Here is a 23496-nt window from a genome sequence, read left to right as displayed (position 1 = left end):
ATGAGTATGGTGATGAGTGATGAGATGAGTGTATGGTGATGAGATGAGTATATGGTGATGAGTATATAGTGATGAGATGAGTGATGGTGAGTATAATATATGGTGATGGTGAAGATGTTCATGATCGAGTATGCTGATGATCGAGATGAGTGAGGGTGAGTATATATATGATGATAAGGTGAGTGATGGTGATGAGGATGATAATGAATATGGTGATGAGTGTTGATGAGATGAGTGATGGTGATGATGATGATCGAGTAGCCTATGGTAATAAGTGGTGATGAGATGAGGATAATGAGATGGTGATGAGTGGTAATGAGATGATGAGTCGTGATGAGTATGGTGATGAGTATGGTGAGTATGATGAGTAGGGTGATGATGAGTATGGTATGGTGATGAGTAGGGTGGTGATGAGTATGGTATGGTGATGAGTAGGGTGGTGATGAGTATGGTATGGTGATGAGTAGGGTGATGATCGAGTGGTGATGAGTATGGTACGTGATGAGTGAGTGATGATAAGACAGCATTACAACACAGCTGGATCATGGCGGGGCTAGGAAGGTTGGTCGCCCGGGTGTCTACTATAAAGCTAAGCCCCACGCCGTCCCTGGTTACCCTGGGGAGACACCTAAGCCAGGACACCCCGGGGGACACCGTGAGGATCGGCTGTGCTAGTGGCTTTTGGGGTGACACTCCTACGGCAGGTAAGAGGAGACGAGGTTTAGTTAGCACGCATTGATATATTAACACGTCCATATTTCACTCCCTACCCCATGAAGTACTCTCCTTGTGTCATATGTATCGGTTTAAACACTATATTAACAGTTGTCGTCTACTATATAACCTCCAAACGCTAGAGGACAGCTCAAGATAGGTGGACAGCTCACGACACGCATTGATAAGAGGCCGGCCCTTTAGGTTAAGATTGGCTATATTAACGCGTCCATATTTCACTCCCTACCCCATGAAGTACTCTCCTTATGTCATATATGTCCGTTCAAACACTATTTTTACAGTTGTCTTCTACTATATAACTTCCAAAGGCCCCGATCGGCACAGGGGGACAGCTCAAGATAGGCAGACAGCTCACGACACCACCGGAAAACGTACCCTATATAACATCTCTTGTGACTTTTCTTATGTAGTACTTACTCTAGATTCATGGTGCGTTGATCCGTAGTGACTTAAGAGTGTTATTTATCCGTATGTACCGTGGGGAATTATGGAACCAATATTTCCATTGTAAAGTGTCGAAGAGCAAATTCTGGTTGCCCCACCAATGAAAGATGACTTAAGTATGACAAGAATAGTAGACCTGGAGGAAAGATTACGTGCTCAAGAGAACCCGTGGAAACAAGACTGATGAGGTAAACATGATTATTAGGTTGGAGAGGGACAAGAATCCGGAAGTGGTGACAGTGCTTATGGACCAGAGGGGGGGGGGGATGCTGCAACTATAATGAGCTCAGATCAAGTCAAGGATGAAGTGAAAGAAGAAATGAAGGCAGCACTGGAGGAAGAGGACATATTAGCTTTCCGTGCCAGGAACCTAATGCTACCCAATGTACCCGAACCTTACACAGATGATATGGCCGTAAGCAAGACTGTTACCAAAGATAAGAAAAAAAACGCTGACTGCATGATACTGAACAAAGATGCCTCCCAATGCACCCTGGCTATTCCTCTCCTTCCCTCCCATCTTCTCTTAACCCGTCCGCTGCGATTTGCATAGATTTGGCTTTCACTGGTAGCCTGGTAACATATACACTCCCAGGTCGTTCTCTGCCTCTGTGGTGGATAGTGGAGTGTTTCCCATGTGGTATTGGTATGCTGGATATCCCCTCCCAAGGTGCATGACTTTACTTTTTTTTTCATTGAATTGTAGCAGCCACTTTTTGTTCCATTTCTGTAGCTTGGTGATGTCTTCTTGTAGGAAATCCGCAGCAAGGGGTTAACTCACATCCCCTAGCGAATCCTCTTTTCTCATAGTAGAGCACTGAAACTAATCTCCTGTTGTCACATCTCCCAGCTAATCACTCCCTCCCCCCCACAGCATCCCAGCTAATCCATCATGGGCGTCTGGATTTTCTTATGTTCGATTACCTCTCGGAGATCACCATGTCGCTGCTCACGGCTGCCAGAGCCAAGAAGCCGGACATGGGTTATGCACCAGACTTTGTCCTCCACGCCCTAGGACCTCACCTGAATGAAATGAAAAGGCAAGGTGTGTGTGGATCTCGTTGAGTATGTGTGTGTTTTATTTTCACTGCATTGAATATTTTTGTCCACTGGAATATAAGACAAGATATTGGACTTCACACTCTCCTGTTTTAATTCAATAGTTTGGTCATATCTTTAGCACTTATTTCCTTGTCCTTGTACCCACTCCCTCACCCTAGCATCTATTCTTCACCCTACAGAAGTACTAAACTCAAGATTAAGTTTCACACTCCTCAACTGTAGACTCCAGGCCACATCTTTAGCACATACTTTCCCACCCTAGCATTTACCCCTTACCCTCCTCCTCCTCCTCTCCTTCCCTCTGATGTCAACACTCTCTCAGCACCCTGACATGTACCCTCAGGCATCCGCGTGTTAAGCAATGCGGGTGGCATCAACCCTGAGGCCTGTGCCGCTGCCCTGAGACAAGCGGCGAAGAAGGCTGGAGTGGATCTCAAGGTAGGTGAGGGGGAAGGAAGTGGTGGTTGAAAGTATGGCATGGGTGGGTGTGAAAGGGAGTGGTGGGTGGAGGTATGGATGAATATATAAGGGAAAGGTGAATGAAAGCAGTAAGGCTACTACTACTAATGATGATAATGATAATGATAATCATACGTAATAATAATGATACTCTTACAACTACTACGTACAGTGTTGTTACTATTGCTGCCATGGTTACTCCTTCATTACAACACCTGCAGGTTGGGGTGGTGGCTGGAGATGACCTGATGCCCCAGAAGAATGACCTGCTGGATGCCAACCTTTGTGACCTTACTTCAGGCCTTCCCCTTCCCCCTTCAGCACACAGCATTAATGCCTACCTCGGGTGAGACATTTGCCTTACTATTATTATTAATATTATCGTTATTACTATTGATATTATTATTATTATTATTATTATTATTATTATTATTATTATTATTATTATTATTATTATTGTTGTTGCGAAGTAGAGATATGAAATTTAAAGTTTGGGGTGAAATTTGGTACTCTTGAGGTAGTTTGAACATATGGTAAAAATTAATGAGAATGACTTTGTGAAGTGTTCATTAGGTTAGGAATTATGGAGAATGAATGAGAGGGAGGCCACCAGTGGAATGGATTTCCGATTCACAGACGGTGCTCCCCCCATTAGTTGGAAAATGAGGGTTGAGTGTACTGAAAATAGTGGCATCTGGCCAGCCGAAGAGCACCAAGTGTGTCACCAAGCATCAAACATATGAATCATCCACAGTACAGGTGGTTCAAAATACATAAATTGTCAGTTTGATATACCAGAGGGGAATTTGGATAATGGTGGTTTGAATATGGGAGGGCTTACTGTGTCTGACTATTTTCTCTGTTGTTCTCAGGGCAGTTGGCATGGTGAAGGCCCTTGAGCAGGGAGCAGACGTGGTGGTGACTGGGAGGTGTACTGACAGTGCCTTGGCCCTGGCACCCCTCATGCATGTGGTGTGTGTTTTACCATGTTGTAGTATACTGGATTTAAGCTAAGCTCATCTCATCCCACCCATTGATAAATTGAACAGCAGATGTGAGATACAGCTTTGTTTGTAACCCAGGAATTTAAAATATTCTTGAAGTTACACTGTGTTTGTTTACTTGTGTCTATATGTTTTTTACCTTCTCATACTTTCAATTTCTTTCACCTTTTATGTTATTTAACACCTTTAACACCTTAGATACTCATTTTTTCTCTTTCTCCCCCTCCCTTCCCCCCTCCCTGTCTTCCTGCCTCCTCTATAGTTTGGCTGGGGGTCAAGTGATCTTGACCAGCTGGCATCAGGCAGCCTGGCAGGTCACTTGATAGAGTGTGGTGCCCAGGTGACCGGTGGCATCTTCACTGATTGGCAGACTGTGCCTGACTGGCATAAAATTGGTAGGTCCTTCAAGGCACATGTAGATGAACTATTTTTGTGTTAGTTCAATATTTTCTGTTCTAGTGTAATGTTATGAATGGTCCTGAGTCAGCTCAGTAGTATAGTTAGCTCAGTAGTGGATGGTTTCCAATGCATATCCCTCAGCCTCATGTATCATGGGTGTTAGGACATTGGATCATCCTTTCCAGACATCATATAATTCACATGTAAAACAAAATATGAAATTAAGACAGTATGATTCCCATACCTATGGGCATTGCACTTTCATAGAATCTTACTCACTGTTAACATGTGTCCCTTTCATTTACTGTTAGCCTTTGTCCCCATTACCAATGGACGGTCATCCATTGTTCCCATCTGAATCTGTCATTGAAATCCTCTTTCACCCACCACTCCTCATTTAACACCTCTTTTTCCTCTACTTCAACCTCTCTAACCTTCCATTTCCCTCTCACTTCATGCATCTGTATCTCATTTTACACTGCTCCTTACATCCACTCTTGTCATAAATACTCAGGCTTCCCCATTGCTGAAGTCAGCCCCAGCGGTCGTATACTCATCACCAAGCCTGAGGGGACAGGAGGTCTGGTCAGTGTGGGCACAGTTGCTGAGCAGCTCCTCTACGAAATTGGTGACCCCAGGGCGTACGTACTCCCGGATGTGGTGTGTGACCTGACTGGTGTGCAGGTGGCAGAGGTGGAGGCAGGTGTGGAGGTGTGGGGTGCAAGAGGGAAGCCACCCACTGATTTCTATAAGGTGTGTCTAGGGGGTATGATGGTAGTAGTAGTAGAAGTAATGGTTATAGTACGTAGTATAATACAATCATACCTCCATTTAAGAGCTTAATTCATTTCGGAATTTTGCTCGCAAACCAAAAAACTGGTAAACCAAAATGAAAGCACACTGTAGTGCTGAAAACACAAAGATCGCACACTAGAGCACAAACGTAAGCGGACACAAGCACATGGGTGCTACCTCTATGGACTGAGACCCCATTCCCAGTTTTCCGCTCAGAGAACTCTTGTCTTGCGGCAAACAAAGGGAACCCATGCTTGCGCCTTCGACTTTTACAAACAGGATACTCATACACCAAGTCACCGCTCATAAACCAAAGCATTTTTAGTGATTTTTTTTTTGCTTGTAAAGCAAAACACTCGTAAAGTATGGCACTCATAAACCGAGGTATTACTATATTAGTAAATTCATCCTCCATGATTCATGATTTTGATCCATTGCTACTTTGTGGATTGGCAGGGTACTTTATGAACAACACTGATGGGCAACTCAGTAGTTCATTGGATGCTCTCTGAGTGTGACTTGTGCTGTTGTGGCATTGATTGAGCCACTTGTTACTGCCCTGCACTGCTTGCCGTTCTCCAACCGCATAGATCCCCCACATAACCGGTATATTATACTGATTTTGTGATAGTTTTGCAAGTCTCATTGCGAGTAACTTCCCTGAACTAACTGCACCTTTTGAGAATATGGTGGCTGGTTTGGTGATCTGGGTCACTTAGGGGATAATTTCCAATAATGTCGATGTGGATAACTGAACGTTTACTGTATAAGCATAAAGTTGTTTAACTGCTAAGAACATGCAGCATCCTCCTTAAGAGCAGCGTGCGCCTGGCCTGGGTGCATTGACCACTGCCTGCTGGCACTGGCGGGAGTACCACACCATGCATTCATGCTTTCTTAGTTCCACGTAACAAACATTTACCTACGTAATTATGGTGTATGATCTAAATATATCAATTTATTAGTCTCATTAGTTCCCTTCTTCTCCTCCTCTCCCTCTCTTCTTATGCATAAATAAAACAAATACTGCATGGCAAACAGATTTAACATACAAATTGCAAACACACTCAGTAACCCCACCACCACCCCTACTCTCCCACCCAATATCCCCACACACTCTGATATGCCCTGACACCCACAGGTCTCCACCACATACCTGGATGGCTACAAGGCCACGGCAGTGTTTGTAGTGGGTGGCCCTGCAAGCGCCGCCAAGGGCCATCGCACAGTAAAGGCCATCTTAGCAAGGACCCGGTCCATCCTCAAGGCCCTGGGCATGGCAGACTTCAGTCGCACACATTTCCAGGCACTGGGGGCTGAGGACACCTATGGTCCCCATGCTAGGTGAGAGAGAGAATAAGTATAAACAATTTGGATTTGTCCTCATTCATAGTCATTAAATATTTTAAAACAGGCAGTAAGAGAAAGGATGGGTGGCCCAGTAATTTCCCTTCCCACCTTAGACACCACATAGTTGTCTTACCCATACACCTCATTCATTACTCCCGGTTGAACAATTCATATTATTTCTCCTTTATTTTCCTTTTTATATCATGTATGATTATATGATTTCAGTTAACGCCAATAACTATCCCATCTCTTTCCTTCCCTTCCCTTCCTATCCATTCTCTTTCCTCAACTTCCTTCCATTTTTTTTCTACAGGAATGATGGGGGGCCAAGGGAAAGCGTGATGTGGTTTTCGGTGACACACAAGGACAAGCGTGCCCTGCAGGTGTTTGCAATGGAGCTTGCGGCAGCAGGCACTGGCATGGCCCCAGGACTGACAGCTGTTGTGGGTGGCCGTCCCAAGCCTACACCCCTCCTCAGGCTGCACTCGTCTCTCATACCGAAGGACAGATGTAAGGTGAGGGATGAGGAGGAAAGTAGGAGAGGACATGGGTGGAGGTAGAAGTGAAGAGATGTAGAGTGAGAGGAGAGGGGATAAAGGTAAAAAGGGAAAAGTTTTAATGAATTCTAAGAGATTATATGAGAAGAGTGAGTGAGTGAGGGAGGGAGGGAGGGAGCGAGCGAGTGAGTGAGTGAGTGAGAATGACTAACTACTTCTCCTAGATCAGAGTCAACGTTGAAGGAGAGGAATGTGAGGTGGCAGCAGCAGGATCCAGCACTACTGTCCCAGCATCCACATACAACCTGCCTCACCAGCCTGCCTCCTCTCCCTCTGATCTCCCTCAACTGGAAACTGGCCCTCACAGGTGAGTAGGTGTCCAGATTAAGGGATTCTCACTGTAATACAGACACCGGCCAGCCTGTCCTTCACATACTAACCTACTTTTCTCCTAATCTACTTTCTCCACAGCTATCGGTTGGAGGAGCTTGCCTTTACCCGCAGTGGTGACAAGGGGGACTCGTGTAATGTTGGGGTGGTGGCGCGCTCCCCATCCCTCTATCCTTATTTGCTCAAAGCCCTCTCAGCTGATGCAGTGGGAAAGTACTTTGGACATGTGTGGGAGCCAGAGCTGGGCAGTGATGCTCCAAAGGAGTTTGTGAAAAGGTGGGTGAAGTTGATTATCTAGTGTGTACTATGTGGAGTATGCTTTATTAATGTGCAGGCCAATTCTAGTGTTTGGCTATCTTTAGGGGTATGGGTGGTCAGTCCTAGCCTGTTAGTGACTGTTGCACTGTTTTCTGCTGAACTAGGTTGAAGAAAAATTATGATAATAATAATAATGAAAGTTTAGCAATGTATGTCTTGTACAACACTGACCTGACTTAACCTGCCCCTTCACAGGTATGAGGTACCAGGGATAAATGGACTCAATTTTGTGCTGGAAAGGTCACTGGGAGGGGGCGGGGTCGCCTCCCTCCGCTCTGATCCCCAGGGCAAGGCATATGGCCAGATGCTCCTTGACTTTGAAGTCACAGGGATGCCTGATCTCGCCTCTCTTAAGGACTAGTGGCTGACCCTTGGCCTTTGCCTCTTGAGTTTGGGATCATTCTCTGCTGTGAATCAGGGTTGGTATGACCATTCATTTTTTTATTGTAGTACTCTTGTTTCCTCAATTTTTTTATGTAATAATCAATTATAAATTTTCCTTTTCATTCTTAATGGTGCTCTCTGGTACAGGTGGCAGCTGCAGTCCATCCCTATCTGAATTTATTTCATTAATGATTCAATAATTCAGGTTTTCTTTTAGGAGTTTTGCTATACAGACATGCTCTCAACCGGCCCTCATTGAACAGTATTGGCTGACAAATTTGAGTTTGCTCATGAATCAATATAATTTTTGTCTTCATTAGTTAAAAAATAATGTTTTTTACAATAAATTCATCCTTGAATGATCTTGATGCTGACCCTTTTCCACCCAAACAAGCCTTATTGAGGTTGCTGAACTGTGTAAAGTAAACGAGATACATTCACCCAGTAGCAGCACCAAGAGATTGCAGGGTTTCAAACTGAGGCCTATAACACTGAACTCAGTAGTGTTCAGTTTCATAATAGTTTACTTCAGCCTCTTTAATTAAAGTCTTAACTGAAACTTTCAGAACCTTGATAGACAAGACTTTGATGCATGAGGCCTAAAAATTATCCACATCCACCAGGATACCTCTTACATAACCTTGTCAATGCAACATTGACATTGCCAATCAAAATGATGAACTAACTTGTATATACATTGTACAACATATTTGTAATATTTACTGCAAAAATAGTGGGGTATTCTATTTTTTATATTAGTAATATTTTTGTGGAGTATAAAGTTTATAATCATCTTTGTGACAATAAAAAATTTATGCACTTTTTTATTTTGAATACAATGAATACAGTTTTAATGGTTACCTCCGGTTACTCTTTGATCACTCATTGATCTTTCTCTTCCGTTTTCCAAGATCTTTTGCAATTCCTCATCTTATATTGATTGATTGATAAGTTCCCATTGCTAGAATATATATTATATTATGGGGTTCATTTTCCATCTTTGATCTTAATTAATTACACATGATCTCACAGTGTCTGGAAACACATGAGAAATTAACATAGTTTAGAAAGAACAAGGAGCAAGTTTTGAAAGATTTTTATTTAAATTTGAAAATAAGGAAAAGGCAGAAAATATTAAATATACAACTGAAAAATGAGAGGATTATTAAAAAGAGAATTGATGTGAAAAGTGAGATTACAAGTGGAAGTGTAACAGCAACCGGTATTGCGTCCCATATCAGCTATTTCTAAAGGTCAAAGAGTGGACCAATCGGGTTCCAATGAGTGTTTCTTTAGGTTCATGCTACATAAGAAGGGTCAAACTACCACCATTGTCATTAAATTACCCCTGGAAATGCCCAAAACTCATAGGAAAGCCTTGTTAAATATGTGTACTTGAGCGACGGAATGCTTTAAAATACGACCCTCCGTCCAGGTGAAAATGAAAGCATAAATCGGATAAAACTGTTAAGGAAAGTCAAAAGGTAGATCAGAGGCTGAGACGAAGATGATGCAAGTGTTTCTGAGTAAGATGGGACGTGAAATGAATGCTGGGACTGGTCGAGGCAGAGAGAGTTCTTAGATATGTGGCGTGCAAGATCGATATAGGGAATAGTATTTTATCCCATTTACGTAGGATACTGCCTGTTCTGAATGTTTAATTGTTTGTTTGTATATGTATCTTGGTTGATCTTGTTCGTTTACTCGTCCTGTTTGTTTTTATATATGCCGCTGGGCGAAATAAAACTGTAATGCCAGAAGGTTAAGTATGGAATATAGGTACACAGGATCACAAAAGTAGGTTTAAGTATCGTAAATAATTAACTGTGTGGGAGGGAAGGTAATGGTGCAAGAGTGTTATTGTTTCCAAGCACTACAAAACTATTATCACAGGAGCTGCCGTTACAAAGGCCTGACATGTCTAGAAATCCTAAAAGTCAGCTGTGACATCAAGATCAAGATCAGACCAAACGTAAAGTAAACATGTCGTCCGGCGGCACGGAGAAGGCCCTGTCGCTGCTCAGGAGGCTGCCGCGCGTCTCCCTCGGCAACCTCAAGCCCAACCCCGGTGCCAACAAGCAGGTGAGGCGCTGCGGCATTCAGTGTGGCAGTGACCGCGAGGGGGTGTTTCTTTCATTACCCGGTGTGGCGATACATCTCGTCCCTGTGTTGTAGTCCATCCCACCCTGATCTGTGCATAACCCAAAGTTTACTATCACAGTGTTGATATCCTAGTTTGTCCAGGCAAGCACATTTACCAGCATACAAAAGGTGCAAGTTATCTCTTTTATCACATTTACCGGCATACATGGGGTGCAGGTTATCTCATTTTTTACATTTACCGGCAAACAAGGGGTGCAGGTTATCTCATTTATCACATACCAACATACAAGGGGTGCCTGTTATCTCATTTATCACATTTACCGACATACAAGGGGTGCAGGTTATTTCATTTATCACATACCAACATACAAGGGGTGTAGGTTATCTCCTTAACCACACTTACCAACATATCTACAAGGGGTGCAGGAACAATTTTTCAGATTTCATGCATTTTTCACATTCAGAACCTACGTCATCATTTACTTTTATAAAAATAAAAATAACTTGGGTGGGACAGATCACAAAAAGCAGTCGACAATTGACACTGTACCGTGCCAAAATTAATCCAGCCTGTGTATGTAAACAAAGCCTGCACATGTGCAGATCAGGATGGAATGGACTTAAAACACAGGATGAGCTTTGACGTCACACCAATTACCATGTTTGGTGCGTCTTTTCTCGGCACCACCCAGCAGTACGCCGCTGCTGCGAATGCTACGAGGGACACCTCTGTGCCACATGTAGTTGCCGCCATAAATCACTCATAAGTGATGTTAAATTTTTAAATGTATGTGCGCAAACATACACACGCATAAAGATCAGCATCAAAAGAAGTTCCAAGTTTGGCAGGCTTAATGTGTAAGGGAAGATTGACGTTTTATATCATTATCATCTTTTTTCTTCTATCTTCTAATGATGGTAGATTCATTTCCTTTAGTCTTTCCTCTTATGTTAAGCCTGTGAAACTCTACCATTTTTGTCGCTGATCTTTGTAATCTTTCTAGTTTACCTATGTTTTTTTTTTTTTTTTTTTTTTTTTTTTTTGGGAGGGGGGGTATGTTTCATAAATGTAGGATGGAGAGATTCTACCATCTGACACTTTTTGCCACAGCCGACTCGTGGGCGCGGCATCTATGGTGGCAAGACCCATGGAGCAGGCTCCAAGGGATCAGGGCAGCGGCAGAACTTCATGCGGCTCGGCTATGAGACAGGCAACAACCCATTCTACCTGCGTTTCCCTTACCAGAATTACTACAAGGGTCACCAGTAAGTCCCTAGTCCTACTGATGTTGCTATACAATGGCATAAATGGGCAGACAGTTCATCTTTATCAGTCATGACACTCCCACCTCTGCTGTAATGGAAGGAGATTCATAATATGGTTTAATTGGTTTGGTGTTGGTGAAATCATCCATGCCTTCATTTTATCATGTGAGATTTGACTTCTTAGGATTGTAAATATCATAGATCATTTCTGGCCCTATATATATATATATATATATATATATATATATATATATATATATATATATATATATATATATATATATATATATATATATATATATATATATATATATATATATATATATATATATATATATATATATATATATATATATATATATATATATATATATATATATATATATATATATATATATATATATATATATATAAGTACCTTCTGTACTTCATTGTACTTTTTCTCATCTAGAAATGGTTTAGACCTGTTCAGTATCCCACAAACTGCAGTGTTTGGAAGAAGTGGATTTGGGCTTATTTAGCATCCAGACCTTTACTTGCTTCTCCCTCCAGCCTAAAGCTGTCATATGTGCCACTCTGCATGGGGAAGCTGCAGCGCATGATCGACACCAACAGGCTACGCACAGATGTCCCTGTTGATGTGACGCAGTTGGTAGCGACTGGATTGTTCACCATCAAACCCATAGAAAAAGAGGGTGGCATCTGGCTGCAGGATGATGTGAGAAATGTCTCCAGTTACAAACTCCTTTTATGAGAAACTTAGTTCCACATGCAAACAAATGCACACATGCAAGAAAGGAGATAATATCTGATAAAGTTTTAATTTAGGAAAGGGAGGTTATGTGCTACAAACTTATTGAGGTTTTATACAATAGTGGCAGTTGGGAGGCTTATGTATGAGGAAAGTTCAAAGGAAATTAATTTACCAATATTAGAGAGAAGAGAAAAGGACAATTTAGAAATAGGAAAGGTGTGTGAAGTTCTTGCATCTATATTTCAGTTATTTTAGTGTCATTTGACATTCTCATACCTTACATTTTGCAGAGGTGTAAGGAATCCATTGTAGTTATGGCACTTAACGAAGCCCTGGTCCTGACTTCAGCTATTTACCCTTCATTTTTAGCTGCTACTCTGTCTGCAGATAATGAACAGATGTGTGAAAAATGTGGGTATGTTTTTCAAGTCAATGAATCCTCATTTGTACCTGTCATGATCTCTTCCCACTCAGGGCATGGACCATTTCCAAGCTACTCTCAATCTGGAGGTGCAGTGGGCATCAGAGGCCGTCATTGCTGCTGTGGAACGCTGTGGAGGCACCATAGTCACATCATACTTTGACCCCATCTCCCTTCAGACTGCTATTGACCCCATTTCACACTTTAAAAGAGGTTTGTATATAACTTATACACAACTCGCATCTTTTTGTTCTTTACTATTTAAATCTTACCTGCCACCTCATTAGTGGTGCAGGGAAGTGCTTGGCTTATGCTGCTCCCCTGGAGCTCATCTTTGCTCCACTCTAGTTTTGCTAGAATCTGGGGTGATAGTGGTCATCAGGACAGCATGTAGGCAGTTTTAAGCCTTTTAAGCAATGACTGAAAATTGTGAGTTTGTAGTGGTGTATAGGACTTGAACCTGGGTCCTCCAGGACACTGCGCCTGCATGCTGACCACTCAGCTACTGCCTCCTTATTTTAAAAAGCCACTTAGCTGCCTTGATAGCAGAACAGCCTTGGGTTTGGGATGGTTACTCTTGAAGGTATCTATTTAACTATGGCTCCAGTGCCCCACCTCCTCATGGAAACTTCCCTCAAGGAGGTGGCTAATGCAAAAGTATTTTTAGTTTTTCAAGAGTTCTTAACATAGACTTTTAAGAAATCACATTAGATGTGTGTTCAATAGCTTATCTCTAAGGGTGTCTCTCCACAGGTGTGCCCATTCCCCGCCGCATGTTGCCGCCACAAGATCTTATTGACTACTACAGTGACCCCAAGAATAGGGGCTACCTGGCTGACCCTGCTGAGGTGGCCAAGGAAAGATTCATTTTGTCCCAGGTGAGTATTTTTATTATTTATTGAAGACTCACTCATTCACTAAATTCTACAACGTTACGAACAAGTGCATTGATTGTTTACATAACATTGTTGAGGTCAATGGGGCAACAACAAATCTTGTGGCTAAAGAAACTTGATGGATCCTGCTGGCAGGTACAGTATTTGGTTTAGGAAAGGTGCCTGCATGGAGACTTGCTTGGGAGGCTTCATAGGGTAGGTGAGGCCTCATGCCCCATGGCCATTATCCCCAGTGATTAATTCCCACCCTGCAGAAATACGGGTACGAGTTGCCGGACATCAGTGCTTCACAACACAGAGATATGCTGCTGGAACAGAAGGACCCAAGACAGATTTTCTATGGTCTTCAGCCAGGCTGGGTTGTAAACCTTGAAGACAAGGTGATCATGAAGCCCACAGACCCTGAACTAAAAGAACACTATGCATCATAGGTCTTGAAAATACTTTAAATTTTCCAGTGTTGTATATATGTAGAATTATGTAAGAAAACTACTAAAGGTCTCTGGTTGACTGTTGAGTAATAAAATTCTTGCTGTTGTTTGCAATTCATTACTTTTTATGGCCCTACCAATCTGTTATTTTAGTTTTTACCTCATGTACCCTATTCTTTCCCTTAATTCAGTGTGATTTTGTGGTCACATGTGCATGGTCCCCTATATAATGCTCTTCAAATTTTATAAAAAAATTATTGGAAATTAAAGAAATCATTAGAGAATATGGAAAATTTATTGCAAAAATATAAATTAAGTACATATATTTACTAAAAGACACTGAATGTAGAAACCAAGAATATTTTTATGGTGCTGGTTGATTGGCTGCAACACCACTTCTAACTTCAGTATAACATATTAAGTATATTAGTTTTCATATTGCATGAGTAATGAACTACACTGAGTCATTAATCCTTGTGTTTCTCCAAATAAATTAATCATGCTTTGTAGTTATGTAAAAATCTTTCTTAGCTCCAAGAAGACCAACACCCCAAAAGTAACAATACATTGGAGGAAAGTTAAGGAACTTAATTCATGTGTACATCTTTTTGACCAAAGCTGCCATGATTGTTACAACTAGCAATGGTAACCAGACCAGCCATTATCTTAAACCAAACACTGCTGCCTTGCGGCTGATGACAACCTAGTACCGGTAATGTTATGGCAAAGTTGGGGGCATACGCCATAGCTGCTCATAGCAGTGGTGCTCATGTCCATCCTGTTGGCCTTTAACCCTGTGGCAGGAAAGAACCCATTAACTAAACACAGGGCTACTGTAACATCCAGGTTACCACAGTTTACATTCCCCAGGTTTCTCCAGGTACCCATTTATCAACTAGCCCAAAAGGGAGGATGAACAGCTGGGTGAGCTATAAGCCGAGACTGCCTTGGCCAGGATTCGAACCCAGGCCTGTGGATTCATAACTAGGCCCACTAACCACTGCACCACAGAAGCATTAATAAAAAATAATAAAAATACCAACCCTTTGTTGTTTCAACAGTCCATCACTGTCATTGACAATTTTTTTTAAATTCTTTGCCAGATATTAATTTTCACACAGTGCCAGTCATCTGCCTGGAGGTAATGAAGATCAAAGATCAAGGGGACAGGTGCTTAAGCTATAGTTAACAAGGGGTGGAATCCTGCCCAAGACACACTCACCCTACATACCTGAGACGAGGGAGGGAGGATTTTGTGGCTCTGATGTGGCTGTAGCGACAGTGGCACACACTCCGGCACAGTGGCTGGCTTAGGGAGGACAACTGAGTTCTGACAGTACTGGGGTGGGAACTGAAAGCTTGTCTCCTGCAGCACCTTGAGTTAAGGAGCATTATTTGACAATAACAAGAGGAACAAAGGCAGAGAAGGTGTCTGGCTCTGTAGCTGCAGAAGGGCAAGGGAGAATAGTTGAAATATCAACATTCAAGGGTGGTAAAACATGTATACTGTAGAGGTCATCACCACTGAATCTAGATTGTCTGGTATGTATCCACTGCTTGTGTGTATGTGTGTGTGTAGAGGGAGAGGAGGCCAGTAGGGGTTGTGTGGTGGCAGTACTTGCAATGGTCTTTGAGGAGTGGGTGACAACTGGATTTGCAGGGAGCTACCGTATTTCAGCTTGTGGCTGTGGTGCAAGAGCTGTGGGTGGTCTGGCAAGGTGAGGTAAGCCTTTAGTGGAGTGCCTCTTGAGGTGCTTCTTCAGACTACTCTTGGCTGTGAACATTGTCCCACACTCCTCACACAAGAAGGGTTTTTCCCCAGAGTGTGTTCGCTTGTGTTTGTTAAGTGTGCCAATCTGGGCGAAGGCCACGCCACAGAGGGCACAGCGGTGAGGCTTCTCCCCCGTGTGAGTTCGAATGTGTACCTTCATCTGAGAATTTGAGAAAAACCCCATCCCACAGTCATCACACTTTAAAGGTCTGTCTCCAGTGTGTGTCTTGCGGTGTTTGGTTAAGTCAGACATGTCAGCAAATACAGAGCCACAAATCTCGCAGCAGTATGGCCGTTCCCCCGTGTGAGACTTAACATGTCGCTCGAGGGAATTCTTTACTGGAAATGCAGCGCTGCACAGCAAACACTTGAAGGGCCTTTCCCCAGTGTGTTTCTTATTGTGTCTTAATAAGTTTGAGTTGCTGGCAAACTTTGCATCACAGTGTGTGCAGTGGAAGGGTCTCTCACCAGTATGTACTCTTCTGTGCTTCTTGAACACACTGCTGATGGAGAAGGCAGCACCACACACCTTGCACACATACGGTTTCTCCCCCGTGTGAACTCGTTTATGTACCTTAAGGTTTCCTGACTGCGAGAAGGACAGACCACATTCTTCGCAGACATATGGCTTCTCCCCAGAGTGAACACGCTTGTGTGCCTTGAGATGGCCACTATAGGCGAAGGACATGTCACACTCCTCACATTGGTAAGGCCTTTCCCCAGTGTGGGTCCTGGAGTGCTTCTTGAGGGAGTCTAGCTCATAGAAGGACAGGTCGCAGTCCTTGCAGCTGTATGGTTTACTGCCTGAGTGGAGTTTCAAGTGTCGCTTCAAGTTACACTTTTGGCTGAAGGTGGAGTGGCACTGGTCACACTGAAACGTCCTGCTTTCCATTGGTGATGTCATTCTGGCATATCAGCACTTACACCACTTTCCTCCACTCTGGAAGGAATAAGAATGTTCCTTGGACACCTCTTATTTTGAGATAAATGCAGAAAGTAAAAGTCTAAAACTTATGAATACTGTGATTATATCTGAACTGACTCTGGCCACTCACCACTCTAATTCTTACTTCTTGCCTGTGGCTGTCTTCTCAGCTCCTTTAGTGGAGATCGGTTACTATTTTAGCAATGATAGATTACTATACATAGCAGTGATAAGTTACTATCTTAGTAGTAAAAGGTCACAATCCATTAGGTTTATATGGAGTTCTGTTGGAGCATGAAAACGTGAAGTGGTAGGGCATAGGTTTGGAGATGGCCTTGCTCTGTGATCTTGAAGCGAGTGTAATTCTGAAAAATTATTTTACTTTTTGCATTAACCTTGAAATAAAACATCTAAGAGGTTCTGCTGTGTGCAGATTCAATTTCATCTCAAATTTGTGAAAAATTACTTCCTGTCAATTATGTAGAGGGACCTAAAATGAATCTTAATCATGAAGCTTAACCCAGTTACATTGGAAATCTGTTCATTTAAGAAAAGTCATAAAATGTCTAGCTACCAATGTATTTTGAAAAAAAAAAAAAAGCTCCATGATACAGTTTCTGAGTCATTCCCCTCAACTCTGCCTATGAGGTGGATATTAGTACATGCCAGCATTCAGCATTGGGAAGAGCCATGGTGAGAAAGGTGCAAGGAACAATGATAAAATTGAATAAAGTGTTAATGAAGTGAAGTTGAGGGTATACACTGAGCCATGTTTAGTTTCGATTCTCATCTTTATCACATTTGACCTTAAGCCTGGGGTAGGTAAGAACCTATTGTCAATTACTGAAATAATTACCCTGGGACACTGGGTCAGTGTGACATCTAGGTATATTAAGACTGACTTTGTTAATGCATCAATATCTCGTTTCCTACTTAGGCAGTTTCTTTTCTACTGAAACATATGTATTCTGTTTATCTTTAAACTTCCTAGAAAATCAATAGAAAAAGTCAAGAGATCAAACACACTGAAAATGCTTAATGTGTTTCCACATTTTGTTGTATTGGGCTACTCACCCTCCCATGGCCATTTGGGTTTACACACACCTTTAAATGGTATTCTCACTTGTTTAGATATTTCTAGTCTTTCCTGCAGTTTTGAGGTAAGTTTGAAGGTCAGTAGAGTAAAAGTATGACAACAGAGTACATATACACTTGGTAAGATAGGAAGTGAGACATGGGAGGCTTAACATTAGTAATCTTAACCGATCCGGGTCACCACAGTTTACATAGATCTACATATAGAAAATCAGACCACACAGACCCCAAGGTCCAGACTAGGTGGCCTGTCCTTAAAAATAAGAGATTCTACATTGATCAGATAGCTCCAAAACTTTGCATTTCACTCTAGTTAACATTAGTTGAAGGAAGTGTCGGTCGAGCTTGTCTTTAAAGGAGTCAATTGTGTTACACTGGACCACTGAAGGTCGGAGCTTATTCCATTCTCGCACTGCAACGTTGGTGAAGAAAAATTTGGTGCAGTCTGAATTTACTTGCCTACATTTGAGTTTTGTGCCATTGTTCCTCGTTCGCAAAGTGTCATCGATCATAAAGAATTTTGATAAGTCCACATTCGTGAATCCATTAAGTATTTTAAAACATTCTATCAGTTTTCCTCGGGTATCCACTGACCGACCCGTCCGGATGGGAGGATGAAGGGCTGCCCCAAGCCTAGACCAAACCCGGGCCTGCGAATCCGTTGCTAGGCGTGCTTACCACTTCACCACAAAGGCACATAACTCGCATAAACACAAGTAACCAAATGTATTAGTAAACAATGCGGTATACCTGGTGTTGCAGCCTTCACATCTTGAATTACAGCCAACAGCAAGCTTTGTTTACCATCACGGCTCCAGCAGGTCAATGGGCGGCCTCGACTCGGCCATTACAACGGCGCAGAAAAGGTAGAGAGAAGTAAAAAGAAAAGTGTAATAGTGGAAACAAACAAAAGGACAGAAAAGAGAAATGCAACAAGAAAAGTCCAGAGTAAGCTAAAGTGAAGAAACAAAAGAAAAGAAAACAGAAAAGCAAAGTCAGTGGAAGCAAAGCGTGCAGGCAGAGCTCAGCGCCGGGTGAAGCATATAAGTGTACGCAGTGAAGTAACTAAGGGTGCCTAGTGAAGTATAGAAGTGTGAAGAAGAACTAAGGAGGACCTAAGAAGCGATACACAGAGGAACACTTCAAAAGAAGAGGGCGGCGTTTCACCATGTAGACAAGATTTCCCTGACGGTTTTTGATGTATTTTGAGCGAATTTGACCTCCATATCCACTGAAAACGCTTTTTTTCCCAATTCTCCTTTGAATGTGGAATAAGGAAAATTACGTGTTCGTCAACGACTATGAATGTCAAAATCACTCAAAACAAAAAAACACCAGAAAAACGTTGTCTTCATGTTGAAAATCTTAATAGTTTTTACCATAATGAGTACACGTGGCGAACACCCCGCAGCCCTGCGGAGCCTGACCTCACGAAACAGATCCGAACAACAAAAATAAGATCTACCTCAACCTTCTACAGGGGGAGTACGCCCTTTCGACTAACGGCAGCAGTTACCAACTCATAACCTAATTTAGTATCTTCAGCCTACCAGTAGGTACCTACCACTCGAGACACGAGTCGTGAGTGAAATTATGATAACTAATAATAATAATATTAATAATAATAATAATAATAATAATAATAATAATAATAATAATAATAACGATAGTTTTATTTTGCCCAACGGCATATATAAATAAATAAGACAAGTACGCGAACGAAATCGAACGAGATACATTATATTATTATAAGCGTGAGCATACACCCGGGGACGCATCGCTTCACTCACCCGCCACCTAAAACCCCCGACGGTCTTCCCGAGCAAGATCCCACGCAGCTGCCCTATCCATTTCAAGTCCTTCCCGGCAGGATCGGTTAACTTGTCCCAGCCTTTAGTTAGTGGGCGTGCCCCTGCCCTTGGTCTCCTCTACTAAAAGGCCCCTTTCAGACGTATCGAGCTCTCAAAGTAACCAAGTGTGTCTTTGGACGCTTTCACACGTTACGACACATGAACTGGCAACGCTGACATGAGTATGTACAAATGCGAATGAGAATGAATATTTACAGTATTGAATGGTTTAGTGTGTTTGTGTGGGTGGTGTTATGGGGTACATTCAGAGTTGTCAGCCAGAGGGTGTCACCAGCGATTAAGTCTTTGTGCCCAAAAAGCTCAAACTATTCTTTTAATTATCGTGTGTTTCTCTGGACTTGTAACAATTACACTTCAATACAATAAGTGACTGATGTTAACAGAAATGTAGCTGATCATTCTCGTTGTTTTATTTATTTCTAAACGAGAGAAAATAAATGCCGTCCGGAAGCCTATCCTCATCAAAAATCGTTCTGACATGAAAGTCCTTCGAAATTATGAATTTAAAAAAAAATTCTAATTACATTACAGTATTTGTTGAGCACCTCCTTAGGGTGTAGCAGTCTCGCCTTCGGCGAAATTTATGAAAACATTTGGGAGTCAGGTATCTCGACCCCCCCCAAACACTATAGGAAGGACAGGTGTTTGTGTCTCCGTGAGGTCACTAGCTTCCGCTTCCATCACATTATACTCCGCCTTCAACTAACTGCTTGTGTGAGATGGACAAAGACCTCGGGTAGACGCCTGCTGCTACCAGGAGTGTTGAGAGGTCAAAGGTGATGACGTTTAAGACCAGGAGCTGTGGGAGGAGTGAAACATTATTGGAATGGGGATCAAACAATGGATGCTAAGCTTTCTGTCAAGATGCTTAACGCCTTAATGTTTTTGATAAATTTCGCTGAAGGCGAGATTGATATACCCTACGCAGGTACTCAGCAAATATTGTAATGCAAATAGATTTGTTTTAAAAGACTAATTTCTGCTTGATTTCGCAGGGCTTTCATGCAGAAACGTTGTCTGATGAGGATAGCCTTCCGGACGGCATTTATTTTCTCTCGTTTACAAATAAATAAAACAGCGAGACTGATCAGTTACATTTTTATGAACAACAGTGTCACTTATTGTACTTAAGTGTAATTGTTCCAAGTTTCACGAAAGTTACGCAGCAAGTGTTTAATAAACACAAAACCGTTTAAAAAAATCACTTTACTGGAGACATGAAGCTGCAGGATGGCACCAACACGACGTAACGTTTAAGATTTTGGAAGAATTCGGCGAAGACAAGCTTGCACAACTACTGAACAGACCGAATGAGTGAGTGATTGGTGACTATAAAAAAAATTGTCGTTCGTTTTAGCGTTGTCTCCCGCGGGTCCATTTCTCCCCTCTGCTCTGCCACACAGTCCCAACACCTATTTTTTCCTCTCATATGTTACCTATAGCTTACATATGAGAGGAAGAGATAGGTGTTGGGACTGTGTGGAAGAGCAGAGGGGAGGAAAGGACCCGCGGGAGCCTACGCCAGACCGGCCTCGACATATTTGGAAGACTTTAATCAAATAACTGGACTAACCTCAAGGATCGGGCCAGCTAGGAGCCCCTTAGGGAGACGGCCATGGTGAGGTACTTGTCCACGGGTTTGAAGAGGTCTCCGAGGCACATGGTGAAAGTTTCAGATGCGAAGCAACCTCTCCTGAGAAAGGGAAGGAGTGCAGCTTGGGTTAGTCAAGACAAAGGAAGAAAAGAAAACAGAAGTGAGAAACCTCAAATGAACTCGAAGAGGAGATAGTTCACGCCCAAACAATTTATTCATTAAAATCTTAATTCTATAAACTGAGCTTTGGAGACGAAATTCCTCGTGTGGGTCGCTTCCTGTATATCACAACTAAGTAAATACACACACACACACACACACACACACACACACACACACACACACACCTAAACTTCTCACCTGCAGTCCTTCCCGAGGCCAGAAATCCTGTAAAGATTCTGGCATTCTTTACACACGTTGTACAGGTCGTCCCACACGCTCCTGCTGTACAGACCCTTGCAGCTGCCATCCACGTAAGAGCGTCTGATGCGCTTGTGATGCCACCGCCGTTTATCAACCTCCACGGACCCTGGGTTGTCACTTTTCCTGTCATTTGGATCCTGGGCGCGTAAGTCAAGGCGAAGAGAGAGGGGCTCCACGGGACTAGAAGATGCAGGAGACACGAAAAGAGCGGCGGCCAGTGTCAACACCACCGCCACCATCATCACTGCCTCCGTTAATGTTACGTTCTGTTGACATAACAAAATAATGGTAAATATGAATAACAAAGAAATGGATGAATAAGCAGATAAATAGAATAAGATTTGTATATAGATAGATGGATATAGACAGTAGATAGACAGAGATGGAATAATAGGTAAAGACAGATAGATAGATATAGAATGATAAATAAACGAATGAATATCTATACAAAATCAATATTCACTGAAAATGCAAGTGGTACTGAAAATACTATTCTAATAATACTAATACCCCCCAAATTATTCACGTCGAAAAGGAATATGCTACAGAATGCTATAGGGAAGAGTATCTAATCTTAAGGGAAGGCAAAGCGTGTTCGTCAGAGAAACTAAAGTAATGTTGATGACGATACTATCTTGCATGTGCATTGGAGTCAGTCAGTCTCTCTCTCTCTCTCTCTCTCTCTCTCTCTCTCTCTCTCTCTCTCTCTCTCTCTCTCTCTCTCTCTCTCTCATGACAAATATTTAAGTTTTTGTGTGTGAATGTGTGTGTGTGTGTGTGTGTGTGTGTGTGTGTGTGTGTGTTGCTGAATTGTCATAAATGAACACCGCCACCACGACCCCGACCACTACCACTACCACCACCATCCTCATCACCACCTTCACCACCCCTACCACTATCACCACTCCAATCATAATGACTATCGCCACCACTACCACCACTAACCGAAGGAATCAATGCCCTTCGTTTCCTACACCGCCATCACCACCATCACAACACCACCACCACCTGTACGGTAACCACTGAATTGTAAGGTTGATAATTCACTATTTCTTGTCATGGGGGAGAAAATGACCGTCACTGAAACCTTTGGCAACACAACACACACGCACACACACAACAAAACACTCATCATAAACAATAAAAACCGATAAGAACTAATGGCGCAACATCAGATTATCCTATTTTTTTCTTCGTTATGCTTTCACAACCTTGAACACGCCAAGCCCGTCAAATCCTAGCATATCACGCAACTCCCACCAAAGCTTTCCGGCCGCACTGTGATAACGTAACACCTAGACACAACGACCCCTTGAGACACCTGCCGTTCATGTATTGCTGTTAGCCGTTCACCACCAGCGTCTTGTGTGTGTCTCCTCCTCTACTTACTCTGCCGGGCATGGTTGACTGACGGAAGAGAGGAATGATGAGTATGTGACAGGCTGGCAAGGTTGAGGAATGGAGAAACGAGTGGAGTGGACGGGCTATCAGATCTGTGAGCGAGTGAGTGAGTGAGAGGGAGTTACAATTCTCTCCTCTCCTCCGTGGTTAGATTCTCTTCCGCGTTGTTGGTTCTTCTCGCGGCTCTGAGCGACTAACTTCTCCCTTTGACTGACTCGCTTATATATACGTGGCTCCTTCTGCTGACGCACGACTGTTGGATGAGTTACGTCTTCTTTTTTCCCGAGGTTCCTTCTTCGTAAGAGAGATTTTTACGAGAGGACCGACCGGAAACATGTTGCGAAACGGAAAGGATGTCAAGTCACAATGAAGGCCTATTTGATCTGCCTCTCCTCCTCTCCCTTCTTCCCCTCTTCTCGTCCTTCTTCTTCTCGTCACTTCTTTTTGCATGCCTTGGTGATAGATGCTATGACAGATGCATAGAAATAGGTAAGTAGGTAGGTAATTACAAAGGAAAGAGAGAGAGAGAGAGAGAGAGAGAGAGAGAGAGAGAGAGAGAGAGAGAGAGAGAGAGAGAGAGAGAGAGAGAGAGAGAGAAATGCACGTTCTTCTCCTTCTCATGCAACATCACACATTAAAATGCAGCCGCTAATGGAAAAGAATGTACGTTGACACTTTGTAACTTTAGGTGGGAAAGGCTAAGTGAGC

The 23496-nt window shown here is 42.6% G+C and overlaps 3 protein-coding genes across 4 annotated transcripts; 2 read left to right on the top strand and 1 right to left on the bottom strand.

Annotated features, from left to right (window-relative positions):
• Positions 1-517: 517 nt before the first annotated feature.
• Positions 518-9748, top strand: LOC127004628 (uncharacterized). 2 transcript variants are annotated; one of them, XR_007757901.1, is made up of 13 exons: positions 518-704; positions 2054-2224; positions 2585-2679; positions 2922-3046; positions 3573-3672; positions 3967-4099; positions 4618-4856; positions 6040-6242; positions 6562-6763; positions 6970-7112; positions 7217-7411; positions 7649-7872; positions 9731-9748. XR_007757901.1 is itself a non-coding variant. In XM_050872661.1 (12 exons), exons 1-12 carry the CDS (start codon positions 545-547, stop codon positions 7812-7814), a joined length of 1932 nt encoding a protein of 643 aa, XP_050728618.1. In that variant the 5' UTR covers positions 518-544; the 3' UTR covers positions 7815-8680. The 2 variants fall into 2 exon arrangements, 1 of the variants encoding a protein (XP_050728618.1); XM_050872661.1 differs by lacking the exon at positions 9731-9748 and having other exon boundaries at positions 7649-8680.
• A 7-nt stretch (positions 9749-9755) lies between these two features.
• LOC127004630 (39S ribosomal protein L15, mitochondrial-like) lies at positions 9756-13822 on the top strand. Its single transcript, XM_050872664.1, has 6 exons — positions 9756-9919; positions 11052-11206; positions 11759-11924; positions 12435-12594; positions 13135-13259; positions 13532-13822. The coding sequence occupies exons 1-6, from the start codon at positions 9821-9823 to the stop codon at positions 13706-13708; spliced, it is 882 nt and encodes a 293-aa protein (XP_050728621.1). The 5' UTR covers positions 9756-9820; the 3' UTR covers positions 13709-13822.
• Positions 13823-13984: 162 nt separating this feature from the next.
• Positions 13985-20169, bottom strand: LOC127004629 (zinc finger protein 239-like). The gene is made up of 2 exons (XM_050872663.1): positions 18250-20169; positions 13985-16419 (listed from the first exon to the last, which is right to left on the bottom strand). Exon 2 carries the CDS (start codon positions 16381-16383, stop codon positions 15373-15375), a length of 1011 nt encoding a protein of 336 aa, XP_050728620.1. The 5' UTR covers positions 16384-16419; positions 18250-20169; the 3' UTR covers positions 13985-15372.
• Between the last annotated feature and the right edge of the window lie 3327 nt (positions 20170-23496).

This window comes from Eriocheir sinensis, chromosome 28, assembly GCF_024679095.1.
Source record: "Eriocheir sinensis breed Jianghai 21 chromosome 28, ASM2467909v1, whole genome shotgun sequence".
Classification (NCBI taxonomy): Eukaryota; Metazoa; Arthropoda; class Malacostraca; order Decapoda; family Varunidae; genus Eriocheir; species Eriocheir sinensis.
Note: the sequence above shows the minus strand (reverse complement) of the source record. Positions and strands in the feature narration are given on the sequence as shown.